The sequence below is a fragment of the Morone saxatilis genome, unplaced genomic scaffold (assembly GCF_004916995.1).
Source record: "Morone saxatilis isolate NCDOM2014 unplaced genomic scaffold, NCSU_SB_2.0 Contig5, whole genome shotgun sequence".
Classification (NCBI taxonomy): Eukaryota; Metazoa; Chordata; class Actinopteri; family Moronidae; genus Morone; species Morone saxatilis.
This window is the reverse complement of record NW_023340095.1, coordinates 9177985-9190214: the sequence shown is the minus strand read 5'-3', so window position 1 is coordinate 9190214 and position 12230 is coordinate 9177985. Positions and strand designations below refer to the sequence as shown.

The 12230-nt window shown below is 39.7% G+C and overlaps 2 protein-coding genes across 2 annotated transcripts in view; both read left to right on the top strand.

Moving 5' to 3' along the window:
- The window catches only part of LOC118338782 (claudin-14-like), a gene marked incomplete in the record, with an annotated part of 4299 nt that extends 2441 nt beyond the window's left edge, over nt 1-1858 (top strand). The window contains 1 exon segment of the mRNA XM_035676096.1: nt 1-1858.
- A 2202-nt stretch (nt 1859-4060) lies between these two features.
- LOC118339340 (high-affinity choline transporter 1-like) lies at nt 4061-11189 on the top strand. Its single transcript, XM_035676926.1, has 8 exons — nt 4061-4244; nt 4616-4729; nt 5333-5488; nt 5617-5765; nt 6487-6630; nt 6893-7046; nt 9713-9930; nt 10510-11189. Exons 1-8 carry the CDS (start codon nt 4061-4063, stop codon nt 11161-11163), a joined length of 1773 nt encoding a protein of 590 aa, XP_035532819.1. The 3' UTR covers nt 11164-11189.
- Nucleotides 11190-12230: the final 1041 nt, after the last annotated feature.

Sequence of the window (12230 nt, the reverse complement as noted above, 5' to 3'; positions counted from 1 at the left end):
CATGGCCGCTGCAGCACAGACTCAGCCTTGGTACATGGGGTGCCACAACACCATGTTTGACAAAAAAAAACAGAAGCTCGATGCTTACTCTAACTTTAACATGATCAAATCAGAGACCCCAACGAAACTCTGAACCACAGTGTGTGTGAGAGACAGACCAGAAACCTGTTGACCTGCTGCTGTGCTCCTGAAGGACCAGAAGGTGGCAGTATTTTACAGGCAATAGTCACAGAAGAGACTACAGACATAAATCAGATTCCACATTCTGTGCTGTTAATGGGTCAGCCATTGTTCTGTCACTTCCTTCTTGTAGCCTACTTTCTTGTTGAGATTAATTCCAAAGCTAGTTAATTTATAATAATGCAGTACCTGTCAGACTTATGGTTGTGGTTACCTTCTGTTATCCCCGGCAGACATTGCTACTATTATTTTCTGTTCTTGTGTTTTGTTTTGTCTGCCTCTATGTATGTGAAGCGTCCTTGGGTCTCTTGAAAGGCGCAACAAAAATGCAAGTTATTATCATTTTTAATCATTATTATTATTATTATTTTAAAGGACATGGATTGGTATTGTTTCAGTTTTCAGTCTTTTTATGCCAAAGAGAATAAAAAACAATGCATATTTGATTTAGTTATTACTATATTTTTTCCATAAGAATAACACAGCTGTAATTAATCACATTAATTAATAGCTGTGTTCCTTTTCATGCATCATTGGGATACTTAAATGGAACATAGCCATTGTTAACACTATTAGTTCCCACTGATTTTCCTGATATGACAAGTGAAAAACGTCTGCTGTGACAAAGGCCGGGTGACATATTGACACGTTTTGGCCTAAAATCCAGTGTTGATTATTTATAGTTTAACCCTCAGGACAGATGAGCACCAGATCTAACAGCTGAACTCTGTCCAACTTTAATCTTCATGTACATTTAGATATATATTGTTCCTGATTCACTCATAAAGGCCCCTGTGACGATTTGAGTAAAGCTTAAGAAAGCCACTGGATGGCGACAGAGGTCTTTTGAGAGTTCAACCTACAGCCTTCAGTTAGAAAATCCTTTCTATTCAATCAGACTCCATCATTTATTAGATATAGTATAGGCTCCCAGTTGAATGTTGATGACTTTTCATGGATGGCACAAACTAGAGAGTCTAGTTCACCATATATGTGAAATGAATTATCATTTGTTGCTGCTGAGTAAGACATTATTTATGACTCATTTTGTGAGGCTGCCTGCCTCTAAAACTACCTCTAACACTGTGGAAGTGTTCTTGAGGCTTTATTTGTTAGAAAAACCTTCCAATTAGAGCTGCCCTCTGTCTGGCACCCTGTCAGCCACACAGACTCTAAATTAGAGGACGTGTCACAATTCAAGAAAGTCACTTATCTTCTTTCCCCGCAGTCAGACTAGTCAACATCTCTGTTATGCCAAGGAGCTCATTTATATTGCTGGTAAAGCCACAAAAAAATATATATTTAGTTTAGAATTCAGTAAAGGGAAATGTTGAGTTGAAGGTATAAGGAGAAAGAAAAGGCTTCACAGCAAAGCAAATTATAATGAATGTAAAATGTTTCTGTTGTGGGCACTTTCACATTTCAGCACCATGGACAGCGGTCTGAATGCTCATCCTCTATCTCACTGGATTTGAAGTTAACACACTGGATTCGGTAACGTGACTTAAAGTGGACTAAAAGTGACCCAACAGAATCTCCTGTGAATTGCCATTGATTCGTCCCACTGTTGGGAGGGGGGACTGGTGCCTGCATGTTTTCAAGTACCCTCTTGGATGCTGCTATGGTAGCTAAAACATAATAAAGAGTCCTCTATGGAGCCCTTTCAGTGGAGAAAATTTAGTGCAGTGCCATATAGGCTGCCCTAATTGCTGGAAAGAAGTCTGGAACTGTTTCACCATGCCCCACCAAATGCTCAACCAGCCTGCTTCTTCCTTATGACTTATTGTCTATTTATACAAGTTTACAATCTATAGTTGTATATGTTTAAATGTAAAAACTTGGAGTGGAGTGATGTTCTTGGATAAAAAAAAAAAAAGGCGCCAGAGTTGCATGCGTAAAGCGGGTCATAACATGATAAAGCAATCCTATGCGGGGCTCTTACACCCTCAACATTACCACCACACAGCACAGCGTTTGCAGAATAAACGCGATGCTTTAATCGCGGAGCAAACGGGGACCTGCGTAAGATCGTAAATCAGGCCTGAAATGTAACCTGACAAAGTAAAGGTCTCATCCATTGCCAATATGATATTATGATATTGGAAAGCTTTCCCGGAGAGGTTGTGCGTCATGCCACTCTCTATTAGGTGCTATTTTCGTCCTGCCCTGGAAGACATTCATCCACCATCTACCCACCCTGACAGCACCCAATAAACCCACCACTCCCATTCATCTCCACCCCTCCACCCACCTCCACTCTCGTCCCCCCTCCCTTGCTCTTCCCCTCTCTCCCTCTCTCTCTCTCTCTCTCTTTCTTCCGACGAGCATTGCTGATTTAAAAAAACAACATAGGAGAATTGTGTTTCGGCGTCCAAGAGGATTACTTTGTGGGCCCTTCACAGTTTTCCCCTAAAATAACAATCGTCTCTGACACTTTTTAAAGCTTTTGGAGGCCCTGCTCCTCTGTTTAGACCTGGTTCTCCAAAAAGAAAGGTAAGATCATCTCCGTTTCTAATATTCTTTTCTTTTACTAACATGTGTTGGCTGACTCTAACTGCATTTGACCTATAGTGACATATGTTGATTTAGAAAGATATCAATAATGCAATACCGGCCTGCTGGAACCATGGTGTCAGCGCAACGGGGAGCTGAAACCCACAGGTTTGATTCTAGTGATGCAGCACATCGGACAAAAAACCTTTATGCGTCTGTTTTAGGTCTCTTTTGGTTAATGGTCCTGAGTTTTTTTGACGGTGCGTCGCGTTTGGGACTCATTGACGGACTTTTACGCACGATAGCGCTACAGGAAACAAAACCACGTCGGTCAAAATTTTCACATTAGCCTACAGGGCACTTTTTTAAAACGTGCATTGAAAATTAACGTTCATTGCGTGAGTGATCTCGTACAGTAATTAGATATAACGCTGTCTGTAATTGAAGTTAGGCAACAAGGCGCGCGTAAAAGAGCCTCAACTAAAGCTACACTGCAACACTAATAATGTGTGAGCTCCTCTGATCAATAGCATTTTTTTTTCTAGTTTGGCATTTTTACGATTCATATGTTTTGAGTTGATGGCACATGATGGATCGCCGGTTGTTCCTCTTCCTTTGCTGCGTGAGTCAGTTGGACACGGTAAGGAATGGCCGCTCTTCAAAGCTTTTCACCGAACGAGTTCAAACATAATCTTTTCGTCTCAGTGCTAAACAAAGATCAACGGAGCAAAGGTACGAAAGTATGTATGAATTTTAAAAATCAAAAAAGGCTTTCATTACCAGCTTGTCGTTTGTCTAATAATTTATTGTGTTGGGTAAAAGGTAGAAAATTCAAGATCAACGCACAAGATGTAAAAGCAGTTTTGTGTATTTTTTGATTGCCTGTATTGGAGAGACTGAAGTAATTTCAACTCACTGAGTGGAGGCTACTAATAAATGTGACTTAAAATATCGGCGTTCTTCATCTGAAATGTGGTTTTGAAACTATCCTGGTATTGTTTTCTTTAATTTGTAGGGAAATTGGAATTACATTTTCCACTTTTAATTCCACATTGCCACAACTGGACAAACTGAGTACAAATGAAGTCTTCTATATTTTAAGAATGTGTTTGGCTCCAATAAAATGTTTGGATTGTAATGTTGTAAAGTTAATCAGGTTTAGTCATGGCGATGCGCACTGAAGCACTGTAAGTACAGTCTGTATTAGGAAACCTGATTAAAATAATGTGGCACGAATGATGAGGCTTCTGTAAATTTGACTCCACATCAAAGTCAAAGTAAAAATGTATTTCTTCCTCTTTTTTCCTTCTAAGTTCTCTCCATGAAATCCCAGTCCTCCGCGCGCAATAGCACTTGATCTCGGCAGGAGGAAGCGGACGAAAGGAAGATGGCCATCCACGCCGAGGGTCTCGTGGCTATCGTGATCTTCTACCTCCTGATTCTGATTGTGGGGATCTGGGCCGCCTGGAAGAACAAGAACTCCGGTGTTAGCGATGGCGGAGACCGGAGCGAGAGCATCATGGTCGGGGGAAGAGACATCGGATTGTTCGTTGGTGGATTCACGATGACCGGTGAGTCGGTTAACTACAGGGGGATACTTGGAGTCTTTTTTTTTTTTTTTTGCTAGGTGTTCAACAGGACCCGTGTGCGCATTCTGTCACAGGTCAGAAAAAAGACAATAAATCCCACCGACTCAGTCTTTTACGCACGAACAGCACTGCCGCCACACATATAATATACGACCACAACTTTCAATATTACATTTCTGAGCACTTAAAGATGCAATAACTGATGACAGAACATCTTTTAATATGTGCTTTAAAGTCCAAACTATCACCTAAGACAGATGACCCATGAAATATTGGGATTCTTTGATCCTTGTTATTAGAATTAATGTATGCAACATGGCATGCGCCAAACTTGTGTGTTTTCTTGTTTTCAGCTACTTGGGTGGGTGGAGGCTACATTAATGGGACAGCAGAGTACGTCTACCTGCCAGACTATGGCCTGGCTTGGGCACAGGCACCCTTTGGTTACGCTCTCAGCCTGGTAGTAGGTAAGAAACAGTGTCTTTGTATAAGTCCTTTATTTAATTATACTGTAAAAAGCAAGTGTCCAGTAAGTTTTCTGCAAAGAGTTTCAACAGCATTGAGGTACTTCCTTAAAGAGCCACACCAGTAATTTTGCATGTTTTTGGCCATGTATTACAAATTTCTTGAAAATGCTTTTTGACAGCCATTGATTTTCATTCTTTTTACAGCATTATAGATATCTATTACAGTGATCATCATTTGCACTTTTATTTTTGACACTCTACATCAGTGTTGTGTGGTAAAGCAGTGGATATATTTTGAACTGAATCTGCATGTACAGCTGTATTAACCCACAATGATAACATGACTTTGACAATAAGTTGATATTTATTGAATTGGTCTAATCAACTAAAACCAATTTCAAGTATCTGTTTTTTTGAATACTACAGTAAAATACATGTTAACCTGACTTAAAATACGTATTAGCAGTTATGTAACATAGTTTGATGTCTAAGAAATATATCACACAAATAAACAGGAGAAAGGCTAAAGTGAGATGAATTGATTCAGGGATTTTAAAATACACCTACAATGGTCTCTTATGCTATTTTTCTGACAACATTTAGGTGGCCTTTTCTTTGCCAAGCCCATGCGTTCACGTGGATACGTCACCATGCTGGATCCCTTCCAGCAGCTGTATGGAAAAAGGATGGGGGGCTTGCTCTTCATCCCCGCACTCATGGGGGAAATCTTCTGGTCTGCAGCCATTTTATCTGCCCTGGGTAGGTTGTTGTCAGAAATATGCTTATCTAAATGTATTATGAGCGCCACATTTAGTTGTCTCTTACATCCAGGGCACTTTTCGTCTTCACTCTGATAAACAATTGTAACTGAACGTGTTGTACTGTAGGTGCCACTCTGAGCGTGATTGTGGACATAAACATCAACATGTCGGTGGTGATCTCAGCCCTGATAGCTATCTTCTACACGCTAGTTGGAGGACTCTACTCTGTCGCATACACAGATGTGGTCCAGCTCTTCTGTATCTTTTTGGGCTTGGTGAGTTTTACTGTAAACATCTACAGGGATAATAGCGGTGACAATGAATTCCAGCACTGGATTGACTTCAATATGATTAAAAATGGTGTTACCAATATAGACTGAAAGCTAAAGCCAAAACCAGAATATTTTATACTAGTCTTTGAGGTGTTTTTGACCGGCTTTATGCCAAACACTATTAAAAGATACCAAACATCAATTTATACATGTGCAATCTGATCAAAACACATTGAACTGATGCATTTATTATGCAAAAAAGCATAATATTTTTCATAACAGAGATTCACATTGGCAGGAATATGCAGCATGTCACGCACGACAGACGTAACAAGACGAAAAAGAAAGAGAGGGAGAGTCGAACCTATTTAAAGTTTAAGTTAGCTTTTCACAGAAACAGCCAGTAGAAATGTCCTTTAGAGAAACTAAGAGAGTACATTTTACTTTTATACTTTGAGAGCTTGTACCTTTTCACTTTTCCTTGAGTACAGAAGTTGAATCAGTACTTCTACTTTTACTTTTCTTTTTTAATACAAGTATTTGTACTTCTACTGAAAGACACTAGTCTTACAGCATGCCTACTTGAAAATGATATAAAACTTTTTGGAACAGTAGGTAGAACTTGGATCCAATGTTAGAGTCAACAGCTTAGAATAATATTAAAATGACTGATATCTATGTAACAATAATAATATTTGCTTTCTGATACCTTCCTCTCCATCAGTGGATCAGCGTGCCTTTTGCCATGTCCAATCCTGCCGTGTCGGACATCAGTGTTACAGCCAAGAAGGCAATCTACCAGTCCCCCTGGCTGGGGAAGATTGAGCCTAAAGACACATGGCTCTGGGTGGATAACTTCTGTTTGCTGGTAGGCATTTTTTAAACGTAATATATTACTGTAAAGTAAATTGCATGCACATTTTGATTCCGCTGTCAAGTGTTGTAGGCAGGAAGTTTAATAAAACATTTTCAGGTGCAGCTAGGGCTTTTAATTTTCTTAGCACGTAAATAACAATTTATTATTATTATCATTTAGAATAACTTGAAGTAGGTTTCAGAGCTGTGGTGGTCTAGCTGACTGTTGTGCATTGGTTTGGTGTCTGTATTTACTATGGTGTTTCTGTTTCTAGATTTTGGGGGGAATTCCCTGGCAGGTCTATTTTCAACGGGTTCTTTCTGCCTCTTCAGCTACCTACGCCCAGGTCCTTTCCTTCATCGCTGCCTTCGGCTGCCTGGTTATGGCCGTCCCCTCTGTCCTCATAGGAGCTATAGGGGCTTCAACTGGTAAATACACACACACACACACCAGGGCTTTGCAAGAATTAAACCTATTCTGGAGACCACAGCACTTAAACCCCGTTAGTCATTTTGTACCATAATTCAAGTCTGTAATTTCAGAGCAGGTGTAAATTGATTTAAAGAGAGTTTGGTTTTTAAAGGGGAGGAAACTGAGCTCTTGCTATGTGGATTTACTCCAGTAGTTAGCAAATATAACACACCTAAAACCACAATAAATAGTTGCTGGTAGGTGGATGTAGAATGGAAATAACTTCAAACAGGTAAAACTAATATTTGTTTTAGATTTATTTATATTTATACATTTATTTTGTAGCATACTAATACTTGTTTTGAGTTCAGAAGGGAATTAACAAAAGTCAAATACTTAGTAACTATACTTAAGCAGTTTTGTCAGGTCTCTGTACTTTACTTGAGTATTTACTTTTTCTAACAATGGTTTACTTTTCCCCTCGACATTTTATACACAAATATCTGTAGTTTCTACTCCTTACAGTTTCAAAAATAGGCTCATTATTTTCGTTTTAATGCATTTTTTAATACATTTTATTTTGCATCATCGCACTCTTTCCCAATATCAAGACTGGCCAGTACAGAAGTAACATGACGAAAGAACGAAACAGACATGAAATCAACCCTAGTTTAGGTTTCAGTTAGCTTTGCACAGCAACAGCTGCTAGAAAGGTTCTTTTTACTTTTATACTTTGAATATATTTCAATACTTGTACGGCCTGTACTTTTTCACTTTTACTTCAGTAAATAAGTTGAATCAGTACTACACTACTTACTTTTTGTATTTTTTTTACGCAGGTTTCTGTACTTGAGTAAAGATTGTGTGTGCTGTGTTTGAGTTGCTTTGTAAAACAGATTTTTTATTGTGTAAAATACTATTCAAATAAATGAAATGTGGTAAATGGAAGTAAGCCAAGTATTGATTCAGTATTGATCATAAAATTACAACTGCATGTGGTTTACATCTGGATTAGATGCCTACAAATGACACAAAAACTGCAATGTCACTTTTTATTCTGTCTGGATTGCAGCTGTTGTGCACACATCAGACATTGATCCATGAATGATGTGCATACACACACACTTCCACACGCACCTACACACTGATTAAGCAGTTAATGAAACATCACAAGACAATCAAAACATCCAGGAATCTGATCCTTTATTCAAACAGGAAAGTATGATCAAAGGGAACACAATGCATTCCTGGGTTGTTTACACCCCAGCAGCCCTTTTTTTTAGATGTTTAAATGCAGCTGCATACAGTATCTGGAGGGTAAACAACATCAGAAGGATCCTGTCACGACAGGCAGAGGAGAGAGTCATCAGACCATGCCGATTTAGTGAATATTACATCTGAAGAGGAGCTAATTAATCTCGTCCATCTGAAGCTTTTTCATGTATAACTGGCGCTAATCAACCACTGCTTGTAAATATCCAAGAGAGGGAGAGTAGGCTATGTACCTCTGGAGGATGAACAGAAGGATAAATAAAGTGGCAGGAATAAAGAAGGATGTCAAAGGGTTTAAGGCAAAAGAGAAATAGAAGAACAACTGTTGTCCCACTGAATGAAAGGATGGGATGACGATAGTGTATCACCATGAGGTGTACATTTATCATCTTGACTATAAGATCTCAGCAACTATTGGATAGGTTGCCATGAAATTTGGTACACACATTGACATTCCCCTAGGGATGAATCCACTTTGATGATCCTGTAACATTTCTTGTAGTGCCATCACCAGGTCAGAATTTCAATTTGTCCAATACTTTGGTTTATGGACAAATTATCCCATCAGCCGCAGCTGTACTTTTGGTTTAAGTGCGTATTGTCTAATGTTAGCATGCCAACAAGCTAAAGTATGATGAACATGGTAAACATGCTGTACCTGCTAAACATCACTCTTGGACTCTTGTTTAAATATAACCTTTTTTAACTCTAAACTTCCAAGTATTAAGTTTCCCGCCAGAAAAAAAATACGCCTACCTCCATGCAAATGTCTGTATTTAATCAGCTTTAAATGTCTCATTAGAATCGATGGCTTTGCACACACATTAATCATTATTAATGAAGTGATTATTAATCACATTTACAATTAAAATGCAATTAAATCACATTATGTATTCTTAAATACTGGCTCATATTTCATATTGGGACCAATGGTCCAATAGGCAAAAACCAGTGTATTAACCATAGTTAATATTACATGGATGTCATATTTTCAATAAGCATCCATTATTTCTGGCCTCCTCTTACCACTGTGGACAGCACAGCATCATATTGGTAATCTCTGCTGTATTCAAGCACACAGATATGTAAAGCACTTTTGTTTCTCAGCAACTAAAACAGGTGTATCCACAGGGAGTATTATAATAAGGTCTCAAAGTCGAGCCCATTGTCTGAAAAGCTTAGGGATTAGGAGCAGTCTGTGTTTAGTTATGTTGTGTTATTGCCTCACAAAAGCTGCTGCATTGTTTTGTTCGTGTTCAGTCCAATAATTCAGGCAAATACTGTTGTTTTTTTTCATTGGCACATAGATAATCCTGATACTTGGATGCAAAGACAATCAGTTCATAAGAAGTCCAAAAATAAGCTTTGACAACAAAACATTTTTCACTGTGGTTCCCATTTGTCCTTCCAGATTGGAACCAGACTACTTATGGGTCCCTCCCACCGAAGGATAAGGATGAATCAGACATGATCCTTCCCATAGTTCTTCAGCACCTGTGCCCATCCTACATCTCCTTCTTTGGTCTCGGGGCGGTATCGGCTGCAGTCATGTCATCAGCGGACTCATCCATTCTCTCAGCCAGCTCCATGTTTGCCAGGAACATCTATCAGCTCGCCTTTCGGCAGTCGGTAAGAGTGCCAAAAATGTCAGACATCTGCATCGTTTTAATCTACGATATTAATTGTTGTTGTTATTAATTCTCTGCTGGTATGAAATACGTAGCTTGATGTCAGCCAGGCTAGCGGTATGGCTCTAGGGATGGCAATGTCGGTTGGTCAATCGGTCCAAAAAATCTCAGCACCTTTTGGATGGGTTCCTATTAAAGTTTCTACAGACACTGAAATGAGAAAAGAGAACCATGAATCTCAATTACTTTGTTGATCCCCTGACTTTTCCTCTAGCAGTACAAGCAGGTCAAAATAATGCCAAATACCTGCAGAACTAATGACGTTCTCCATCAGCAGAAAGCTGTACTTTATGTTTCTAATGTGACAATGGTGAACATTACACCTGCTAAACATCAGCAGGTTGGCATTTTCATTGTGAACAATTTAGCATGCTGACCTTAGAGTTTGGTTAAAAGCTCCGCTGTTCACAGGTACTATCATTGCTGTAGATTGTAGTCATACCTCCCCATTCTCAACGCCGTCTTCTCCACATCTAGTGTTTTCTTCTTTACTCTGTTATCTCTTTCTTCTCTCCTCCAGGCCTCAGATAATGAGATTGTTTGGGTGATGCGCCTCACAATCTTTGTATTCGGAGCTCTTGCCACTGCTATGGCGTTGTTAACAGGATCAGTGTATGGCCTGTGGTACCTGAGTTCCGACTTGGTCTACGTCATCATCTTTCCCCAACTTCTCAGTGTGTTATTCGTCAAGGGCACCAATACCTATGGCTCTGTGGCTGCCTATGTCTTTGGCCTTCTGCTGCGAATTGGTGGAGGGGAGCCCTACCTCAAACTTCCTCCCTTCATCTACTACCCCGGTTGGGTGATCCAGGAACGGGTCCACCACCTCACTGGGGATGTAGAGTGCTTTGTCCAGCAGAGGTTCCCGTTCAAGTCTGTGTCCATGGTGGCATCTTTCTTGGCAAATGTGGCCTTTTCTTACCTGACAAAGTACCTATTTGAAAGTGGTACGTTGTCACACAAGTACGACTTCCTGGATGCCGTGGTGTCCAAGCATAGCAAGGAGATCATGGACAAAACCACGCTGGTGAGCAACCAGGATAACATCATTCTTTCAGAGATGGCGCCCGTCAACCAGGCCATCGGTACGTCACTCGCTGGGACATTCACCAACACTGAGATCCTCAGTGATGATGGGGAGTCCAGTCCAGAGGCTTTTCACAAAGAAAACTAGGCACCAAAGGCACAAAGAAAACTAGAACCAAGGAATTTGAAGAAGAAGGAATAATCAAAAAGGCATCGACATTCTTCAGGAAACTTTCTACTGCCGCACCGGAAGTCAAGTCAACATAAATCTGCTGTGGCTTCCGAGTGACTCCACAAGTTTATTTTATGCTGATGAAACGGTGCCTCCTTCTTTTTTAAGATCCCTTGCCTAGAACCAGGAGGTTGACTGTTAGCCAGCTGTGTCAAACATACCATACTCATTCTTTTTTTTAATCATGACTCTGTGAATCTACAACCACTACAACCAGTTTAATTTAAGTGCTGCTACAGAGATCAGAGAGACTTCCAGGGGAAAACAATGAGATACTGCAGTGGGCATACAGTGTGTGACAACATCTACGAGGGTTTGCTGTGGGTAATGAGAAATAGTGCAATATCTAACCAACAAACTGTTTCTGTGTCTACATAGCTGTGTGTGTGTGTGTGTGTGTGGCGTGTGTGGCGTGTGTGTGTGTTTGTGTGTCTGTGTGTACACATGACGACAAAGCAGCATCAAGTTAATGCTCCAGAAACTTTTCATACTTTGCATTTAAAATTTGCGTAGAGTAAATTTATTAATAGAGCAATAATATTTTAGGATCTATGTTGTATAGATAGATATATTGTACTGAATTTGCAAGTTATTGTCATTGTTTCTAACTTGAAGACCAATAGATATTTATTCTTTGGCTTATTTTATATGTGTTCGCCTTGCACTTAATCTTTCTGTCATTCTCGCTGATTCCAGACACAGTGTCTGTTTAAGAACCCCATACCACCGTAATACAATCAAACCCTTGACTCGCCAAACAGAAGGTTGATATTGGATGATTCTACAAGGCCCCAGATTAAGTTCAGAAATAAACATTTGCAACGTTCACTGCCAATATTTACAAAATTAATTATTCCTACAATCGCCATGTTGCAATTACAATATGGTTGAGGTATAATCTGATGAATGTAAGTCTCATATTTACTCTCGTTTTAGCTCCTGAGAGAAATATCTGGCTCTTTAGCGTAAAATACTCGAAGACT

Excerpts from the sequence above, each read along its gene's own strand:
- LOC118339340 (XM_035676926.1), top strand. The coding sequence starts at position 4,061 with ATGGCCATCCACGCCGAGGGTCTCGTGGCTATCGTGATCTTCTACCTC. Across the intron at positions 4,730-5,332 it reads CGCTCTCAGCCTGGTAGTAG|GTGGCCTTTTCTTTGCCAAG; the intron begins GTAAGAAACAGT and ends GACAACATTTAG. Across the intron at positions 6,631-6,892 it reads TGGATAACTTCTGTTTGCTG|ATTTTGGGGGGAATTCCCTG; the intron begins GTAGGCATTTTT and ends TTCTGTTTCTAG.